Below are 22,278 nucleotides of genomic sequence, written 5' to 3' on the forward strand. Positions count from 1 at the left end.
AAGTGGATTTCACTCTATAGCTGTGCAATAAATTATGACTAAAAAAGCTACTTCAGGATTTGGGGTCTAGAATTCCTTGATTAGTTCACTGAACTAAATCAGGCAAATATTTGATCTAGCAACACCAAGGTTCTCAAACACTCTCTCCCTTTTGCATGGGTCTTATTACTGATATCAGAAAACCAGTTGATTAACGTAAGGGTGACTAGACACTAAATCATCCTTCTCTCCTATAACATTAGCAAACTGAGGAATCATGGGCTTATTCTGGGCCAGGAGTCTGCTGTTCTTCAGTGGTAATCAGCTGGTGGCAGCAGTTTGGAGGGATGGCTCTTCAAAGTAGTTTCTGATTAATGACAGCAAACTAATCACGACCAGTTGTCTTTTAATTTAATTCCACCAGCTCCATGATAAAATCTTAGAACCACCTTGAAAACAACTTTTATTATCCTATTACTTGTTCTGATGTGACCCATTGCTGCTGTTGACTCTCTGCATTTGTTCCAACCCTCTGTAGGAACTACAGCCTTGTCCTCCCCTGAATGGGGGCAAGTTGAGACATGAGAACAGTGAAATATTCATACCAGCACGAGAAGTATGTCTTATATCAACAATGAGACTTGCCTTAATTAATGGCGGAAAATGAAACAGATTTAGGTAGTCATGAGTTAACTTCTCGATAGCAGTCTAGAAAAAAAAAATCAACAAAACCAGATGGCAGTTATTTAGAATCTCATCCTGCAAATACCAGCACAAAAAACAGCACAACTCCATGTGCCCTCTATTTTCCACTGTGGATACATTAGGGCATGTGTGAAGAGTTTAAAATACAGCCCTGTCCAGTAAACTGTTGTGGTAGATTGGGCCCGATTTACATTCAGAATCAGATCTGCTTAATCAGAAAAAGAGATGTTCAGGAGCTTGTTTTTGTTGTTTTTATTTATGCTCAAATCAACCCAGGAAGCTGAGATCTTTCATTCTGGACATTATTGACTTTATTAAGTTTCAATAATTTTCCCTGTAGGAAATGTAAATTAAATATATCAGTAATGGTGTGTGGGCATGGAAAAAACGACTGATGAGCAAAAGGGGAATAAATCTGTGTGACTTATGAAGCTAAATTTGCAGGACTAGCAATTACAATACAAGTGTCTCTTTACTAGCAAATTGTGATCTAAAATGATTGAGACCCAACAGAATTATAGATGCTGCTTTTAGAAAATCCCTTTTCCAAAGCTGACTGCCAGAAAACGGAACTCTCTCCTGTGGCTACAGTACTAGTACCATTGCTGCTGTCATGATCACATTTTCCAGACCATAATTTTCTTAACCCATTACAAACATTAGATATTTAAAACACTGTTTTAAAGCAAAGTTCTAAGAGTAAAGAAACCTGGCTGTCAATCAGCTTTAGAGTTCTCCAACTGAGTTTTGTTAGTCTAAATATGCTTTACACATAAATGAGATCTGGAAGTTGAGAAGTTGATATTTCAGTTCAAATAACTGTTTTTGTATCTGTTTCTCCTTCAGCTAAAGAGAGCTCTCTCTGAAGATTCCCAAGCTTTTCCGCTAGGAGAATGGCTCTCCTAGGTGAATCTGTAGCAGAACTGCCATCCAGCTCACCAGAAAACCAAGAACTTTAGAGGAGTATAAAGACTACAGCACATTTTCATGCCTCATAAAATGCTCAGGTTGCTTTGAGTTCTAGATCCATATGAAGCTAGAACTCCGTTTATTTTAGATATCAAATATGTTCTCTTTTTAGCTTTGTAACGTTTTTTGTTGCTAATACTACTGAAACCCCATAGACTCTAATATTCACACTATAACCTAGTGCAACATTCAATATATGCTGATAATACCTTTAAATGGATGATGTGTCCTCTGGAAACAATTCCCATGTCCTTTAGATCCTCTTCTTCTAGAAGAAGCAATTGCTTCCCAGTGATATGATGTTCCTTAAACAAGCTAGCATAGACACTCATTTCACCAGAAGTATCGCCTTAAGATAAAAGAGGTTATTCAAAAATCCACACAGCACCTTATTGGGGGGGGGGGGAATGAATAAATGTATATTAGTTCATAAATATAAATATGAAAGTACACATGAATAGCTTTTACCTTTTCTAGTAAGTTGTTGCATCCAGAAAAACTGCAAAAAAGAGGAATCAATCTTGAAGTTCAAATTATCACAATCTTGTATTACAGTTATTTGTAGTTCACAAGTAATCATCGTTTTTAAAATAAAATTTAAAAACATTTCTCACTTTGGGATGACTCAAGATTCACCAATGCAAGTGATTATTACTTCTATTTAGCTTTTCTAACCTGCCTTCCATTTTGCAGCCACCTTTCTCAGTTTATTGTCATGAAGAACTGAAATGACTGAAGCGGAAGCTGAGAAATGTCACGTGCTACAAGGACTGAAGTGAAGGAGCCAGGGCTTTTATGGCTTTTGCACTGGCTTTCCAGACAGTCCTTTGGTAAATGTCAGCCAAACAACCCCATGATGCACAACACACAAAGAGAGTGCTTGATAGGACATTGAAACACATCACTATGCCAGAGATAAAGCACTAATGTGTCTTGTTTAGCCTTTTAGCTGAATAAAAAGGTAAAAAGCACTCAATGCCATTATTTTATATGAAAAAGAGGTTCCACACCCCCTAAATAGCCCCAAACTTTTTTCAGTTAATTGCCATCCAGGTGGCACACAGTGGGATAAAACCTGTCCAGGGTCAGGTCTTTGGGCACTTCCACATTCGTTAAAGGAAATGCCCTCCTGGTTCCTGTCAGTTCCCAGCTCCCACTGTTTTCTGGACACTGGAGAATGTGGCTGTTTCAGGAAGGTAACTCAAATTCTTAATTTACTCCTGGTCATTTCCAGGCCTTTCTGGGACACAAGTTTCACCAAACAAACAGCATCTCACCCTAGATGTTCTGATCCGGCCCTCCCTCCCACCACACCCACTGTAATTTGTTAGAGAGCTCCAGCAGCTCAAGCTTGGCCACATTAACACAAAATACTCACCACATCTTCTTCGGTCCATGCACAAATATCAAAGGAGGGCAGCAACTGTGTGAGAGATATGAATTGAAAAGAAAACCATCTGACCATTTTTCTCCCCTCCACCCAAATTTTACTCTGGTGGCCGATACTATTCTGTTCCTTTTTCCCTGCAAAGCGCAGGACTTAGGCTGTGACTTGTACTGATGTACTAAACCATTGGATTCACAGTGATCATGGGCTGGCTCCAACAGCGTGTTGGCAGTGTTAAATCAATCCTATCACTCTCTGCAGATAAAACTACCAGCAGATCTCCAACAAAAACAACTCAGGAAGCAAGAGTAAACCATCCGATGGCAAGGGACTCTAGCTGCCTCTCCTCTTGGTTCTGACACTACAGGAAGGCTTTTGCTATGGTTTTGGTACCACCTGATTTCTGCAATGAAAATAATGCTGGGGTTATGACTCCCTTCCAAATGATGGACATTTTCTGCAAAAGGAAGGGAAAATTTCACTAGACAGCAGCAAAAACAGAATTTGGAGTCTGGCCACTGCAGATTGTCTTCCTGTCCATGTACAGACAAGTCTCTCTTTGTTTCTGCCAATGCTTTGTAACTGCTCCCCTAAGGCTGGGGGAGTACAGCACTTCCCAGCCTCCTCCTACATTTTGTTGGATGCAAGATGGTCTTAGCTCTTGAAGCACTAGGAAACCACTGCATTAAACAAAATTCTGGGATGATCTGAAAACTGACAGAGGAGAAGATGTCACTGTGATAGTGATCGCCATTTTACTCATTCAGGTATATGGTATCCCAAGCTTCACCTTCTTCGCATTTTATCCAGCTTAAAGGGTTAAGATTAATTGTTGTAGATCTGTATTTGGACAGTTTGGACAGTCAGTGTCTCCCAGAAGCTTCATATCATGGTGTAGTTGCAAACTCTTTTGATGTAGATAATGGTAATTTATGAGAGACTCAGCTCGGTTACCCACGAGCCCCCATGGCTTTGCCACCTGCTCCGGAGAGCTCTGCCACCCCCAGGTTCCCCAGCCCCCACCCACAAGCCAAGCATGTCCTCCAGCTGCACACTAACAACAACCTGCAGCCTGGGCAGAATGCTGTGAGGCAAAAGTACTGCTGGGAGCAACACTTAAGTACAAGGAAGGGCAAGTGGCAATCGTGAACACCCTCAGGAGGCCATGAGCTGTGCCTTTTGTAGGTACTTCTAGTCAAACTGGCTGGTGCTGCAGCAGGAGCCTGGTACAGTAATTTGTACAACTGAAAAATTTACTGCAGAAGTCCGATAATGCATTTTTAGATGTACAGTGGGTTTTTTCAGCTTTCTTCATGTTTAAATATAACCAGTGGCAGAATAGTTCTGTATTCTTTCTTTTTTTTTTTTTTAATGGGAGAATAAAGGAGAAATGTCACACAGTGAGTAATACAAAAAAGTGACTTAAACCAGCAGACAATAAGGAACCTCTTGGAACACCAGCGTTTTACACAGTGACACAAATGCATAAAATTTACTGTCAAAATGTTTATTGCAAAATAGAAGTTTGGAACAAAAGAGAAGCAAGGGAAAAGTTCACATCAAAAGAAAGTTTAGGACACCAATCAAGGAAATTTAATACATTGTATGATTTCTTTTTGTTTGTTTGCTTTGGTTTTACACTGGAAAATTGAATCCACAGTGTGAATAAAACAAGACATGGTATGTCAAGTGCAATAAGGAAGATAACTGACACTGCAAGATTTTACCACACAGAAGTGTAACATTGCATGTTCCACACAAATTATATATTCAGTTTACAGCACAAGAATCTTGGCATAGGCATTGCGCTCAGCTTTGCTTTTTCAGAAGGGAAAATGAAGTTTTCTAACACTGTGAAAATATTTTCTATTCAAATTCCATCAGATCAAACTTGAAGTGTAAGTAGCATCGACTCCTATTATTCAGTACAAAACTTCTTCAGTAGTGCAAAAGCAAGAAATGCAGTGGACTATATCTGACTTTAAAAGGCATATGAATATTTAGCACACAATATAAAATGTTGAAAGAAAGTTGTTGGTTCTACAGTTTTAAAATTAGATCTTCACACATCAGAAATCTCTGTGCAGATTTTACAGTGTACACTAAGTCGAAGCCTGGGGGAAAGGGGAAAGGTCTCTCCTCCAGATTCCTACCAGTACATTTTAAGGGCTGTGAAAATTACTAAATGAACTTACTTTATCTACCTGAACGTTCTACCTAGGACTGTAGTTAAAACCTCTGCCAAGTCAGATGTCTTATTAAAAACCTGTAAAAGCAGCCTGATTACAGAAAAAGGAAGTACAGCACTAAAGATGCACAGTAATACTGCTGAATATTTAACAGCTATATGCACGTTACAGATCTATTGCTACTGCTGAGAGCAATACCCATCATTACTGCATCAGATTTTTAACTCAGAATAAACACTTTAAAACCCAGAAGGAAAGGCAATCAACATCTAAGAAAACCTCTGGAACAATAAGCAAATGACAAGTCAAGAACATGACTGTGTGACAAGAGGCCACGCCAGACCTCACCTCCAGGAAGCGCCTCCCATCCAGAGGGGACAAGCTCCATGTCAGGGAGCGCACAATGGCTGCCGATGCAGCACACCTACACACTGTACCTTAAGGCACTTGCTACTCCAAGAAATTAGTGATGTCATCATCACAAAAATGACTAGAGCAAAAGTTTTCCTCCATTAAGTCCCCTTTCCATTTTTTTTCACCACTGCTGAAGGAAAAGAAAGGGAGTTGGGAGATGGGCATCCTGTCTTGGTCCCAGCTGACCATGCATCTTTTAAGCAAGCCAAAAGTCGATCCTCCCCATTCTTCTCTGAGGCCATTTACCCACCTAAGTCAATGTTTGCAGTACAGCAGCCTGGTAAAAATGAGAAGTTCAGGCCTGGTTCTTACCTTTCCCCTCTACCAAATGCAGCGATTTTACTGCAAATACCTTCAGGGTTTATGGAAGACAGCGAAAACTGGGAACCCAAAAGACCTGGCATGGCCTAGTGAGCTGAGAGGTGTGTACAGGAAGGCTTTTGGTGGTTTGTTCTGGTTTTGGTCCAGAGCAGCCAGAGAAATGCCTTCCGGGTTTGGTTAATGCTTTCATAAGCTGACACACTGTGGCTGTGGACTGTTCTGGAGATTCATATAACCTGGTGATGAGACAGGTAGAAGATGGACTGGGATACGCTGCAGAGCAAAATCAGGTATGGAAGATGAAATACTCTGACCTCCTCCAAACACCATATCTGCCCACCAGAGCCACTTTTAAAGCTTTTATCTAGTGAGAAGCATTTCAGAGGCAGAAACAACACAGCTTGATTCTCACACACAATATTCGGCTTGTAAACTGGAGACATCTGGTATGAAACTCATCCCAGGAAAGTAAAGATGCGACCAGTACCACTACTTTTTCAGTAAGCACAGCCAATATCCTAAGTATAACACTATCTCAACCGCATCAGAAGACTTTGACAAGTTAGTACCTTACCTACAATTCAGAGATGACTTTTGCTACTTCAAATGAATGGGGAAGTTTTACAAGAGCTTTAATTTTCCCTTAATACAGTTTAATTTGCTTTGACAAACAACATGAGGAAAGAAAGGCAAAGGGGAAAAAAATCCATCTTGTTCCATTCAAAAATACTGAAACAAGTAGATAGTAGAAATTACTACAAGCACGTTACCACATTCTGATGATATTTGCTGATGTAAGTTACACCCCTGGGTAAGAACAAAACCTTGAAGACAGACTTAAACCTTGTGATTTTGCAACTACGAAAATCAGTGTCATACTACTTAACTATTTTTATTTCTGTAAAGATTAAAGAGTGAATTTACAAATTCAGTTAAAACCCACACAAACATAAATGTGCATGAAGTGCTCTGAGATTGTCAAACACCAAAAAAGTGCAAAATATCAATGCTAGGAACAGATTTTTTGGGGTTTTTGAATTCTAAATGTACTGAACCAAATTTTGTTTTCAGTTGTACAACCCTACACAGCTTATGTGGTACAGTAATTCATGCACAATGACACACATCTTAAGATCTAAAGTGCACATACTACATGACACAAATCCATCAAATTTGGCTGAGTGCAAAGTGGCAGTTACAAAAATAGTATCATTGCTGTGGGTGTTAGCAGACGTAGACTTACAAAAATAGTACAAATCTGCACTGGAAAAGGCTATTTGTTTTTATTTCCATGTCATTATTTGCCCTTCCAAGTCTCCTCTTCTCCCTCAAATCAGGTTGCTCTGATGGACCCAAGAAGCCATCCCCACCTGAGCCGAAGGAGTTCCTCCTTGGGATACTTTGTACATGTACCGCACCATTTAAATTAAAATTTCCTCATGAGAAAAGCTTCCAGATACAAGAAGGTTAACTTCACATCAATATATTTGCAACTGTTTGGAAGAAGGTTAAATGACATCCTGCAGGAACTATGCATCTCGGCTGGGTCTAATCCTGTGCAACCTGAATGGAGTAGGCCAGCTTGAAGCGCAGCACTTGCCAGACCAGTGCTGATGCTCAAGGATAAAACAATTCTTTCTCACAACCCAAAGAGGTGCCTACTCTAGAAAAACTCTTTCAAAGAATTTTGTTTTGTTAAGTGAACATGTAATGATTTCAGGCCTGCTGTTATCTAATGTATCCATTTTTCTCAAAGCTATCCACCAAACATGATAATATGTAGGTTAGAGCTGTGTAACAGGCAAGCCTATAATTAAAGAAGCCACTCAAAACCAGAAGTTTTCATAAAAGAAACCCTTCCAGTAACTGAGAATGGAATTCTGATGGCTTATTCCCACTACTGCTGAACTACACAGTAACATTTTTCTTTTGAAATGCTGCCCTTCTTCCTTGGCAAATATTTTACAACATCTTCCTTTCTAACCTGCATCTGTGTTTGCACTGGTTTCCCTCCCTCCTTCTGCATCACTACTAAAGGGGTCATCAGGAGAAACATCCTCACTGCTTTCAACATAAGTGCCTGGCAGGCAATTATTGCAGCAGATTATTACACACTGAATTTTATGGTAAGCTGTAACAGCAGCAACAATACTTTAAAAGAAAGGTAGCTGCAAAAAACAGGTATGTAGAGACTAGTAAATATTCCTGATGTTACTGCCATCGGAAAATTTCACACAAGCCACAGTAGTAGGGCCCAAGCTGAAATGTCATAGCAGCTTCTCTTTGTCCTTTTCTAAGGATGGCACATGCTGTTTAGGAGATACAACAGAATCAAAATTTACAAACACCGATTTTTGCTCTCAGGTACAAGAATAAGTCCATCAAAGTTAATGAGGCTTCATGGATTCACATCAACATAACTGAAAATTAGCTTCTAGATCACAATATCTGATAATAGATGCAGAGGTCTGATTGCAGTTTACTTTGCTAGCGTGAATTATATACACATGCACATACACGTGAGGGGGAAAAAAGAACATTTATACAAATCATCTACTAATAGGGATTATCTGGGTTCTGCTGCTATTCAATGTTTAAACCTTATATTTAACTAACCCCTCTCTTCCCCCCCAAGCTTCTCTCTTCCTAGAAACCTATTTGTGACTTCCCACAATGCTGCCTTGAAAAGGGCATTAAATTAGAAACACAGCAAACCCCTTCACTACACCAGTATGAAAGAATGGATGCAGAGAATAGCAAATCTGGAAGTACAAGTATATGCATATGATTGACAATTAAAGGAGTAAGGGAAATGACAAAAAACACAAAAGAAAAATTTGAAGTACATTAATGGCATTAAAGGCATTGAAGTTTCTCCCAGTGTTTCCAGATCTTAAATTTATCAAGCCATAGTTTCTGTAATCAGGCATTAGGAATTACAGATATAATCATGGTTCTTAAATCTCAATTAGTTTGGAAAGTTTAGTTCCAAATTTCATCAAAGCAGAAATAAGTCAGCACAATCGAAACAAAAACAACATATCTTTCTACACACAAATATGCTCAGCCTGGAGAAGATATTTTTTGTTGTTGTTTGTTGGTTTTTTGTTCTTTTACAGGATTTAAACAGACCAAACTGACATGATTCTTGTTCTAAAACTTTATTGTTTTGCTTTGCTAAAACGATTTCAGGGTTACTTCTACAACTTATTTCATTCGCTGCTATCATCTGTGTCATCAAAATCATCATCATCATCATCGTCATCTGACCAGTCGAATTCACTGAAACCCAAAGCCATGTTGATTTTCTTCCCTTTTCTCATAGAGGTGGTTTTAGAAGAATTCTTTTTGGCTTGCATGTTTATCTGCATTCCAGAATGCAGGACAGATCCTGCTTGGTTCAGAGAGAAGATATCCCCAAAGCCCGTCATCATCAAGGCCTTCAGACTTTGGTTCATGCCAGCTACCTCCCCGTTACTTGTTGCTGTGATCTGACATGACATCTCTGCACTGTTTGACTCCTCTGTTTTAGATTCAAAGTAAGACTCCTGAGACATTCTTGCAGCAAGAGGTAAGAAAAACTATTTAAAGGAGGAAAGGACAGAGCAAAAGTGAAAGTTAGAACCAATTTAAAAATCAAGGAAAAAGACACCACCAGATTAGTCAGCAATCAACAGAAAGCATACGATTAGTGAATCTAAACATGGAGGTCAAGTAAGAATTCATTAAAACAGACAGCGTCCTTCTGGGGTCATTGTTCTTAAAACAAAGTGCAAAATCACTGAGTGGCATGGCAAGAACCACAGGCAACAGAGCTTTCATGACAAAAGAAGGTTCAAACTCTTCAATCCTTCATTCTGTACAGCACTAAACAGAATACAACATTTCCCAACCAGGTGGACTGGTTCCAAGGCAATTGGAGCTGCTTAATTCAACCGGATTCAGGATTGAAGAATAAATCAGGTTAAGACCAGAGAACCCAAACAAGCTCTGCAGTTTGTGTAGAAGTAGGAGCCTCTAAATATCAGAACTGAAAGCCACAGCAGACTGGTTTTGAGTGTATGCTCAAAAGAAGAGAAAGGGTCACCCTGCAACAGCCACGATCAGAAATGAGTCTCTCACCAATGCAAAGGACAGGAGAACCAGCCTCCAGCCTGTACCAGCACCACACTTTCAGAAGCCATCCCAGGGACAAGCAGGCAGGGGAAGAGAGGTGGTTTTGGTCAGCTCATCAGCTTCTTCAGCTTTTTTTTTTTTTTTCTTTAGTGGTTATCAAGAGACATCTGTCATTTGGTTGTACATCGTATTAAATTTCTACTTACATAAACTTCACCTACAGATAATGGCATTCTCCTGATCCAGTCTGTTTGTAGTAACAAATGAAATGTGCCCTCTTCAGCTAAATGATTAATAACTCTTCTGAGTGGCCAGGCTCTAACCTCTGTGACATGTTTGCCTGTGCTTCACAGGGAATAAAAACTCAGGAGTTTCATCCTAAATTAAACTACCTACTAAAACAACAGCAAAGGAGCTGTGTGTGAACACCTGCACTAACCTTTCTTTCCAAAGCATTTGCAAAACTACCTATCCAAATTTCATGGGTTTTCATATCTTTTTTAACCTAACCAGAAAACTGACTGAAGAGTCAAAGGCAGTTGGTCACAACAGGTTACAGGGGTGATTATAGTGATGCCCTGGAATGTGATACAGGAGGCTTCACAGCCAGGTTGCTCAAAGAGTGCCCATTTCTTGGTAAAACCACTTACATTGACTGATTTTCTATCATTAAAAAAGACAGTATTTGTCTTCTGTTCCCCTTGAGCTTTCCCTGCTTACATAGACTTACTATTTGCATTGTGGTTAAGCAAAGTTAGTGATCAGGGTTTAAGAAACAGAAATAAAACTGAGAGGGTGGGATGATGGGGTGCCCTAAATACTCTTCATGCACCCTATAGCTAAGTGATGAAAGAACCTGCAGCTAAGCTTCTGTACACCTGGCTGTACAAAAAAACTCAGTTACGACATCAACAGAGTGCTAGTTGGATCAAGGATCACCAAAAGCTCTTCCTGATAAAAAGAAGGAATCTTTTAAAAAAAAACACCTAGTAGACAGCACACACACTGCATTGCCAGGTAGCTATAGTCAGTTGAGCTCCAAAGAGCATCCCCTGACATATGGGAAGAATTCCCTACAAAAATCAACAAAGCTGCACATCAGCTTTCCACTAAAATACATTTCTGCGTCACAGACTGTTCAATGCCTGAGAGTGGGTAAGCTGTGAATGGTTCATTTTGCAAATTATAATCACTTTACTTCCTCCATATTTTGCCATCTTGTTATCTGGAGAATTTAAAGAGTTTGTTGGGACAGGACATGCCTTTAGTGACACATTGCATATGATGACTATCAGAAGAGACATTTAGAAATGGCTGGGATCCACCAATCTCTCTAAATTCCACGGTTCTTAAATGACCACCTGCAGGTACAGGGCATCACAGGTGAGTATATGGATTTCATGCCTTGCTCACTGTCTTCCTCTAAATAAGAGGTTCATCTTAGCTACATACACTACCTTCTTAAAGTCAGATCTTCTTTCAAGAGAAGTCTCCCATTTCACTGCAGCTATGGATATATTTTACTCCACCAAAATACTCCAGATTCCCTTGTGCTAGAGGCTCTTGGAGATCCACACAAAAGAATTTTCAGAGATCAGACTCAAAGGTGTCTGTTGCATAAGACGCAGCAGAAATAAGGTTAAAACAAGAGCAGAGAGAAATGCACAGAAGCATTTCTAAATACTGGACTCATCCTTCCTTCATGCTGAAGTGTGTGAAGCTACACTTTACTCTTTGGAGCTGGAGCAGCCTGCCACTCGTAGTTACCTACCATGCAGGATGAAGCTTCTACCAACGCTACAACATTGGGAAATCAAGTGGCAGAGACAGCTTCGCTGTTCTCCATTCACTTGGTTTAAGTTTCTCCTCCTGCACACCACTGCTGGCCTCTGGTCTTTGCTGCAGAGCAAAATGAAGAAGTGACTGCAGAACAGAGAGCAGGGACAAGAGTACCAGCTAAGACACAACGAGGCCTAGCACTGGCTAAGAGCCAGGTTTATGCCTCATGGGAACTCTAAGATGTGTCACACCTCTGGCTGCCGTATCTTTACTCCTGTTTTTACAGTCAAGGTAGTTTAAAGTTGAGCACTGCAGCTCCCTGTTTTAGCCCTCCAGTTTGGTGCTGCTGAGCAGACACTGCCTGAACTAATGAAGGGAGACAGATGCTTGACTCCCAAGGATTACAGCTTGCAAACAGAATGCCCAACAGTATTTTGTAAATGATTTACAGCTATGAATTTACAATATAGTTGTATGTGTAACCAGTGTTACAGAAAATCCAATCCTGCTTGAACAAGCCCTTTTTTTGCCAGTATGTCAAATTTTTTCCAATAAAAGGGCTTTTAAAAAAATATGTTTTGTGTAACAGTTCACTTAAAATGTACAGAAAAAACAAACCTATATTTCTCTATTAGAAGAAATTGCATTTAAATGCAATAGGAGAGTTGGGTTAATGCTATGCAGAAAGACAGTTCATGCTTAGCACAATAGGCCTTAGCACAATGCTTTATTCTTGCAGCAATGCCAGCTCTAAGTGAAAAGTACAAGTCATAAGCAAGTACAGCATAAAAAAACCCAAGGGCCTTGCTGGTGAAAAGGTTTGCTCGTTAAGGCTGTGTCTCATGCTGTGCTCAGGAGAGAGGATGGCCCACAGCTCAGTTACTGGAATCTTGCAAGTGTTAAAGCAGGCACAGAGATATCTACCGAAAACATACAGAATCTGCACATAGGAAAACATTTATCCTCCATGATTTCATTACTGCATGTTCGCAGCTGGAACATAAATGCAACTTCATTCAAACAACAGCAATAAGCTATGCCTTAAAAACAAGTCATATGTAAAAGGGGTCTGGCTGGAATCAAGGTTTTAAATAGGATAAAATCGTGAAAATAAGAAAAATCATATACTACTGCAATCTCAATTTGGTATTTGTTTTAGCTAGTGCTTTAAAAACAAATAGGTATCACAGTATTGTTTTTTAACAACTCTGTTGTAATATGTCTCGCCATGCACTAACCCTGTGGTCCTCCCCCTGCCAATCAGTGGTTGAAGAGCATAGTATTTCATTAAGAAGTTCAAGATAATGCAAGGAAGGTTTTTTGTTCAATTTACTAATAGAAATGTGGCAGTTCTACCAACTGGTAACTGGCCAGTCAAAGTTATGTTAACTATAACTATGAACAAAACCTTAAATCAACACTTCAAATTTTGACCCCCTTTTCACAGAATGTGAATTTGCTTCTTCTCAAAGAAAAAGAACAGAATCAAAAAAATCTGCATAAGTTTCCTGACATGCCTTCTAGAAGATACAAATGATTCTTACATTTAAGACCAAATCCTGCATCCTATAAAGTCAAAAACTTTCTAGTTGAAAAAAGAATTTATTGAATGTAAACAACTTTTTAAGCTGAGAACTCTAAATAAATCAATGGGACACTACTTAAAATTCCCACGTCACAATATGAACCATCAGTAATACGTGGTATCTAATGTATTAGATGAAATTTTTAAAAAATATTGTTATCTGGAGTGATGCAATAAAATTGGCCCAAAGGAACAACTGAAAACAGGAGCACTACTTCCTTGGTGTGTCTTGAGATTTACACAGACAAAGCTCCAAATACTTCTGACACAAGATGAAAGATTGAATTATTGTCTACTTACAGGAGTATTTGATTGTTCAGTTAACTTCTGCTCCCACATCTTCAAACGTCTCTCCCGTTCCTTTAGTTCCTGCTCTTTAAAGCTCAGATCACGCTCCAGTTTCTTTAGTCTCTCTAAGGTTGCCTCAATTTCACATCTGCACGGAGACAATTTGTTACATCTTGTCTTTTCCTGACAGATATAAATTGTTCATAATTCCCACTTGAATGTTAATTAAATGTGAAAGGCTGAAAAGTACAATACTAACTCAAGCAGTTCATTTAATTACCAAATGCAAAGTCTTTCACAGCTTTAGGAACAAATGGCAATGTTTATACTTGAGAACAACCATAATACCTTCAGTTGAAGAAAAATAACATTTAAAAGAGTAAAATACCATATAACAAAAACATTTTAAAAACAAAAATGCCTTTTTTTCCCCCCAGCATCATGAAACATGATCTGATCCATAAAGAAACTGCATTAAGAACTGGCAATGGGACAAGCATTAGCAACACAATACAGGCAGTCCAAGAAGCCCGTTTGTCTGGGTTTATAACTTGACTATAAAATACTATTTGGACTTACACTCAAAATGCACAGAAGCATTTTGTGGAGGAATGTTTTCCCCACTTAACCTTCCTGTTTCTTTACATGAAGCTACAAGAGCAAAAATACAAACCATGATATGACCCAGCCCTGCAAATGGTTACAAATACAAGCTTCTCAAGTTTGGAACAGTTGTGAAAAGGATTTGGTTTATTTCTCCCCCCTTCTCACCATACATGCAAAAAAGTACTATGAAAAGTAGGAAAGGAAGGAAACGAAGGCAATACTCTAAGAAGCTGTAGATACCTTTATTTGGTTTCACTGCATGTACCTCCCTTAAGAAAGTAGTTTCCTTTGACATGCTTTCTGAGGGACAATATATTTTAAACACATGAACTGGACTGCTCTTGTTCTGCACTACACAAATACACAGAAGGTGAACAACAACTATGTCACCAGATTCAGACATATTTTTTGTTTGTGGGGTAATCAAAGAGAAATCACCAATTTCTATCAGAGGTTGAACTTGCATTTAACAAACCATTTCTGTGCCTGTTTGGGAGATTGTGCACTGCCTGCCACCTGTATCCTGACAGTTGTAGGAAGAGTCAATCACAGTGTTTTATTTTTCTCCTTGAAAAAGTGAGCTCCTAAGGAGACAAGAGATCCTAAAGAGAGCTCCAAAGATAGCTATTTGGACTTTGCAAGGCCAAATACTCTGCTCAAACTTCCATGTTATTTTTCTTGTGTTAACACACTGTGAACAAAATATGTGTCTTGGGGTGACTTTATGATGTGTATCCCATATTTGCTGCCCTATACCCAGAAATTAATTCTTGTGCCTTTCTATGCCTCTAAACTGAGCCTGAGAGGAGGAAGGAAAACCGAACAAAACTTTTTCAAAGCAGTTTGCAGCTTGTCCGAGGTCACACAGAGATAGTGACTTTTTTTCCCCCAGCTGCAGCAGGGGAGCGAAGAAGCACCCGGCTTGCTGCCCCCAGGTCAGTTTTTGGCCAGTTGTTCAGTTTCTTTTTCTCCGGAGAGAGACTGAGAGCTGAAGTTTTTTCCTTCCCTGGAATTTTGCATTTTCTCCCTTTTCTACTGGACTGCTTCAATATCAGAGCACATTGGGAGGACTTTCCACCGGGCACAGAGGGCCTGGCCCTGGCCCAAGCCCCAGCTCCAAGGAGACCAAAGGGAGGACTCGAACACTTTCCCAGGTTTCCCAGTGGAAGATTTTATTATTTAGCATTATTTTCCTTTTCCCGTGTGTTTGTTAAATAAATAGTTTTTATCTCTTTCACTTTCCTTTGAGGATAATTTATTTTTCCCCGAACCTGGTGGGGGAGGGGTGGTGACCTGCCTTCTCTCAGAGGATATATCTCTAAATTTGGCCAAACCGGCACAATATGCTCCTTCTAATGTTTTCATAAAGAAAGTAGAAGGACTAATGGAGTTAGCTGTCATTTCTATTTGGGTGGAGAAAGAGAATTACTTCTTCCTTCCAGGACTCCTGTCCTGGCATGGAATGATTAAACTCTTTGTCACTATCAACCTAAAAGAGTTCAGCCTCTCAATGTGGGAAAATAGCATACCCAAAGAGTCTATTTAAGCAAATCAAATAATATAAATATTCCAAATTTTATGGATTTCTCATTTTGATAAGATACCTCTGTCAGAGAGTAATGCTTACAAAGTACAGTGAAAGGATTCAGAGCTAGAATAACCATCAAATCCTATTGCAAACTTTACCATCATGTTTAATTCTACTGCAGAAATCAGCCACCTGGGGACATAGGCATTTATCACACTTGAGTCCTGCTGAGTGAGCTGTTCTATGTGGTGGTCAGAACAAATGCCCCTCATAAATATCATGCTTCAGATTTCAAGAAAAATTCTCTGTCATATTTAGGCACGCATAGATCAAGATCTCTGTGCTGGGTAGGAAGTGGTCACACATCATAATGAAGAGACAATGAGGGAACAAACTAAAAAGCACTGGACCAAAGGTCAGAAAGCGACTCCTCCCCAGACACCCATATCCCTCATAAACCCTTTCTGGCAGGTGCAACACATACTATACTATCTACTGCGGGAACTACAGAGCAATTTGAGAGCAGTTGCAAGCACTGCTTTTCTTAGTTTGTCTCTCATCATCGCTGCTACTTACACACAACTATTATTTTTTACATATGTAAATTACATTCTCTTTTAAAATAATATTATGCACTAGGGGAGTCCTGGTAACAATAGTTTTCTCTATGTCAAAAGTCTATTTTGTACTGTAATTACCTCTCTTCATTAGACAGAAACTTCTCTTATAATACAAGGTCAGTCTGCAAAAACCGTTGCATTCTGAAAAATAATTCCACTGCATAATGAAACTGTGTAATTAAAGAGAAAGTTACTGTACATTGCCCAGTTAATGAGTCCTACTCCATAAATGAAGCAGCTTGAAATATTATACATGGTAGGACATGTGGATTTGTTTGCTTCTGTAGTTTTGCAGTCTGAGTTTACTGGTTTTTCTAGAATAATTTCATTCTGTGTCACTGAAGAACAAACACTGCATTATGAGAAACTATAATGATAAACATTCCCAGATTAAAAACAATGACTGGCATTTGTTTATGTTTCTTGACTTACTAGACTAATATAAGTATCAATAATAAACTTTTTTAATCATTGGAGCAGCCACTCAAAGGGAGAGGATGGAAGGAGAGATGCAGTTAGTCTACATGACTAAATGCAGACAAATGTGATCTCTCACTGAATTGGAACATCATTACTTCTACAGTAATTTTTTCCTACTGTAATACAAGTGACTTGAGAAAGGGCTCCAAAAAGATCACAGAATATGAACTTAAACATAGGGCAGACCTACGCAACTCGGGCGTAAGACAGTGCCCCTATTTTATTAAATAATAAAATGTGCCAAACGTGTAGAACAGTTAGGAAAGAAGACACTGAACTATTCTAAAGAAATACAGAACGAGCAAATCAAAATGTGTTATTAATATAAAAATTAAGACTAGAAAATGTTGCAAATAAGACCACATTATATAGATAAGTCAAAGCATCATTTGTGTTATCAACTCCACCAGTCATGTATAGATTCAGCCCACTCTCAGTTTTCATGCCAGCCAGGCAGTGATACTGAAGACTCCAGTTGCTTGCTGCTATAGCTACAGTTTTAGCATGTCTATACAAAAAGAACCTCAGCTTTCCTTTTTTTAAGAGTGGGGAAAAACACAATCCAGCTTGTCTGAGCTTTGATTTGCTTTGGTAAGTGCAGTATCCTTATGAAAGTGCAGTATCTGGATCATTAATTCAGAGGTCCCTCAAAGGAACAAGCATAACTTTTGCTTTTCCCAAGCTCACCCTTCTCCAGGGCTCTGATATCCAGGCCTCATTAAAATTCCCTATTTTGTGGTAATACATCTCATTCTTTCCCTAGTGCTGGTTCAGCTATCTCTTTGCAAAACACTGTGGGATAAAAAACCATGGGGGGGAAAAAAAGCAAGCAGTAAAAGCAAAGATTTTTCAATGCAGAAGTTAAAACATCTTAAACTTCTGTGCAATTGTTTTCAGTAACAAACTTAGTCTCTTTTAGTTTATCCTTTGGGATCACTTTATGCATCTTTCATCTACTTCAGGCGGCATATTTTTTGCATCCTTTCTGTTAATTTGGCTCAACATTCATGAACACCTCCATACAGACATGGCTTTTGCATCAGGGCAGGCAGCTGTTACCAGAATTTGGGTAGGAGAGCATCCCTCCAGCTTCCAAACAAGCGTCCACATGACTTGGGCTCTTTCTGAACCCTGTGTTTTCATTTCGGCTTGATTTAGAAATCATCTTTGCTTTCAGGCAAATCATGTCCCATCATGAATTTGTATTTTCTCTCTCATACTTCCTTGCCTCCAAGTCATTTATTAGTCCAGAAAAAATGCCATATTTATCTTTAACACAAGTCTCCATGGTAAGAAGTTTTCCCATTACTTGATAGTACTAAAGAGCTTTTTGTTGCTACATGGCTTTTCATTAACACCTTTTCAGACATTCCTCATCTGAGAAATTTAGGTGCATCAAAACAAAATTTGCAAGAAATACTTGGGCCAACTGAATCACACTTCAAGAAATAAACTGATTAAGTAAAACAATGTTTGTTACCAAATGTCAGCTAGCAGAGCTTTTATTTTGCTATATTGGCAGGATTCAAACAGTTACTTGCTTTTCCTAAAGACATTTGAGTACTTGCTCATCTTTTAAATAAATATTTTTACTATATAGGGTGTATAAGAAACCCCTCACTAGGGTGTATTTTTCTCCAACCCTCCTTCTTCTGTCTGCCATCAAAACCACAATATGATGCTCAGAGTCTGCATAAACAACGGTGGCCACGAAGTAAGCATGGGTACTTTAAATTTGTCCCACGCCCTAGAACACCGGTCTGAGGGCAGAGGGCCCGGCGGTGGCCGCGAAACAGCAGCGCCCGGACACGGCCCCGGCGGCCCCGGCAGCCCCGGCAGCCCCGGCGGCCCCGGCGGCCCCGGCGGCCCCGGCGGCCCCGGCGGCCCCGGCAGCCCCGGCGGCCCCGGCAGCCCCGGCAGCCCCGGCCGGGCACGCAGCGCTGCGGGGCGGCCCCGCGGGGCGGCGCGGGAGGCGCAGTGCGGCGCTGCCGCCAGCAGATGGCGCGCAGCCCCCGCCGCCCGCCCGGGCCCGGGGCCGCCGGCAGCGCGGCCGAGCCAGGGCGGGCCCGGCCCGGGCTATTTATACCCCGCCGTGTGAGCGGGGCCGTCCCAGCCACGGCTCAGTTTTTCCACTCGCCCTAGTAAAACTCTACGTCTTGCCTTTCCTTGGAAGGCAGCGGAAGAAACGCGGGATTGCCGGGTTTGACACAAGCCCCATTTCCATGTGCTCGTCCCCTTCCTCCACCCCGTCCCGGTTTCTTCGATGCACGGAATTTTTCAGTATTTCTGCTCCCTGCTTGTTTGGCATAGGGCCAACGCTTCTTAATATAGACTGAGGCATGATCGTCTGCAAAAATCATCTCCCTGTGCAGATCTGTTTTCAATTTTTCTTCTCAAACAGAAGTCTGTACTGGGAAGCAGCAAGTTTTCTAACCCACAAATAAGCTTCAGGGACAGGTTTTTGAAGTTTTGGCACATTCCAAAAAGGAGGCTGGAAGTTTTACTTCAAAACTGTAATGTAATAAAATTTTCTCAAATCTCATCTCCATTTATAATCACTTATGAATAACAATCACAATCAGCAATAGCTAAAATCATATGGTCAAGCGGTGCTGGGACACTATGCAAAAACAGGACTGGCCTGGGCATATGCTGGATGTGTGGACACACAGTTAGTACAAAGGAGAGAATGTATAAAAAATGGTAGAATGCATGACCTTGACTTGGAAGGGGGAGGGGTTTATGCCCCTTATCTTTTTTTGGTTTGAATATTAACATCACCAATACACTTTCAATGAAAATTGCATCAAACCTACATATTATATATTATCCGAGCTCTTTTGCCCCCACACTATTGACTGAAAACTTGTAATTGGTTTTAAGACATGAATCATAAAACCAGAAATATCATGATGCCTAAACCAGTGTAATAATAAATATAGGGTACAGCTAAGTGCATTGGCTCCTACTACAAGTTTCGCAACATTCTGGGCATTCCTGAAAAACAGCAAGGTAAGTTACGTTCTAAAAATACTTCAAGCACACATATTTTCTACCAGTACATCATCGGAGTCTGATGTCTTTCTGAAAAAAAACACTCACACCATTTCAATGTAAAACCACATCGTTTCATCTTGGGAGGAAGAAAACTTACCTCCACTCTGCCTTGTTATGCAGGAATGAGTTACACTGGTCTGGAAGGTTGCTGTCATTTGACATAGATTCCAGGATTGAAATAATCTGCTTGAAAGACGGTCTTTTCTGAAGAAAAAAGAAAACCAAAACAGAGCATTTGCATTCATATAAAACTACTAAAACTATCTGCAGGAATTTTTCACCTGAAACCTCACAATTAACAGAAATTGCCACACTTCTTTCTGACCACAGCATCCTACAAGAGGATTGTAAGTCTGTAAATGGTTTCTTTTTGTTCTTCCATTAAAGAAAAGTTTGGGAAGAGTCCCAAAGGCTAGTAGGACTCAAGCCTTAGCTTAGTCTCCCATGTCTTAACAGCATTAAACATTAGAAGCATCAATAATCATCTAGATTCTTAATTTGAAAGAATAACTTTTCTCAAGCTAAGAAGGAAAATGCTTCCAAATAGAGAAGGCTGGCCCACTAGCAACTGGTAATTATACAGATGGCCTTTTACAGGTATTAACATAAACTCTTTGGTGTGTGAACAAGCCATTTAGCTGCCCATCAAAAACAGGTTTCTGGCTGCAGTTCCCCTCTTGCAGAGGAGATACTTTTCAGAAAAACTCTCATTTAGCTACCTCAGGAGCAGCCAGGGAAGAAGTGAAGATTGAGGCTAGCGAAGGATGTCTCATCTGGCAGCTAAGCTCACATTAGTGGACCCTGTGCTCTTCTGTCCTGGGCTCATTTACTGAACTTTCTGTTCCAGGGCTCTCCATCCAGCACCCACTGTGCTCACAAGTCAGAAAGAGCAGTTAAAACTTCCCTGGTTTTTTCACTTTTCCCTTAGTCCCAAGGGGAAGCTATGAAATAGGATAATAACTGAAAACTGAAAAAGCCACAGTTAAACGTGTTTCTTGAAAGAGCGGTGACTCTGTTAGTCTGTTTGACAGACCCCAGACAAGGTTGAGACAAAAGGTTGAAACAAAATGTAGATACATAATAAGGGGATGATGCACATTCTCTCTCTATCGTGCCTTTAATTATACCATTTCTGCTAAAATTACAGATGCCGCAATTAAAACGTGCATTTTAATTTGGGAGCACAAAAACAATTAGGAACAATGCTGAGGTGTCTCTCTCAGGAAGATCCAAGTGATTTCCACATTATAAAAGAAAGAAAATTTCTTTATTTTAAATGTCAAACAGCATGAAAAAGTGTCAAATGCATAACAAAAAAAGAGACAAGCTCTCTTATACTGTAATGCTGCACTATTCGGCTGTAACTGGAGGTTTTGTCTGTCATTTTTTGGTCTACCTCCATGATTTTGGGCAATGGGCAGTTCAGTGAGCTACACAGATTTTCTTTGCAACAGACATGCTTGCCCCAGCCACCCATGTGCTTACACAATTTGGTCCCCAGCCCAGCACGCAGGGAGCGGCAAACTGGGCATGCTGAGCTTCACGGCAACAGGTACCTGTTCAGCGGCACATTGCTTGCATTGGTGACACAGCCCCTTGGATGGAAACCCAGCAGGGTCACCCTGCCTTTACAGGGGGCTGGGGAGGCGGCCGTCCTTCCCTCCAGGTGCATGATGCTGCTGGACCTGCGACAGCTGAGCAGATCCTCTGAACACACTCTGGAAGAGCCCAAACCTCCCTGGTCAGGAGTTGGCTGCGCTGGGGGCTCAGCGCACAAAATCCATCCGTGACACCACCACCAACTCCACTGCAGTTTTGGGGCAGAAGAACCTTTCAATGGCCTTCACACCCTTTTTGTTGCTACTACTGGATCTCTTCTAACCATACCAGCAGATGTGAACTGTTGAAGAGATTCAATGGCTTCCCAAATAGTGAGGAAGCTGCCAGACAGGAGACAGTGGCTCCTTCCAATTTAGAAGGGTACTGGAACTGCTACACACTGTCCAACAGACTGGCAGGTACCATAATGTGCCTGTACTAAACAAATTCTATTTTCAGGAAGACATCAAGGGCAAACATTACCATGCTGCATTATCTACAATATTTTATGGATTATTCAGGATAATTTACAAAACACTTCTAGGAGTTTTGCTTGCTTCTTTTTTCTCAGGTGTGTACTGGGAAGTACAGGGCAGGGCTGACACTAAGCGAGCACAGTCAACTCTACTGTCAGGCTTGTCTGGAGTAACCGGAGT

General features: G+C 40.4%; 1 protein-coding gene across 4 annotated transcripts in view; it reads right to left on the reverse strand.

Moving 5' to 3' along the window:
* MAP3K20 (mitogen-activated protein kinase kinase kinase 20) overlaps window positions 1–22,278 on the reverse strand; it is a 90,409-nt gene that overhangs the window by 19,636 nt on the left and 48,495 nt on the right. For 2 of the 4 annotated variants that reach the window (XM_048308811.1, XM_048308812.1), the window contains exons 10-15: window positions 20,121–20,227; window positions 13,745–13,880; window positions 3,032–3,076; window positions 2,122–2,152; window positions 1,863–2,002; window positions 625–687 (exon numbers count right to left, since the gene is read on the reverse strand). In XM_048308811.1, coding sequence (XP_048164768.1) covers window positions 625–687; window positions 1,863–2,002; window positions 2,122–2,152; window positions 3,032–3,076; window positions 13,745–13,880; window positions 20,121–20,227 — 522 coding nt within the window. Of the gene's footprint in view, window positions 1–624; window positions 688–1,862; window positions 2,003–2,121; window positions 2,153–3,031; window positions 3,077–4,526; window positions 9,546–13,744; window positions 13,881–20,120; window positions 20,228–22,278 lie in introns of those variants that run through there. The other 2 variants (XM_048308813.1, XM_048308814.1) reach the window with 2 other exon arrangements.

The sequence above is a fragment of the Corvus hawaiiensis genome, chromosome 7, assembly GCF_020740725.1.
Source record: "Corvus hawaiiensis isolate bCorHaw1 chromosome 7, bCorHaw1.pri.cur, whole genome shotgun sequence".
Taxonomy (NCBI): Eukaryota; Metazoa; Chordata; class Aves; order Passeriformes; family Corvidae; genus Corvus; species Corvus hawaiiensis.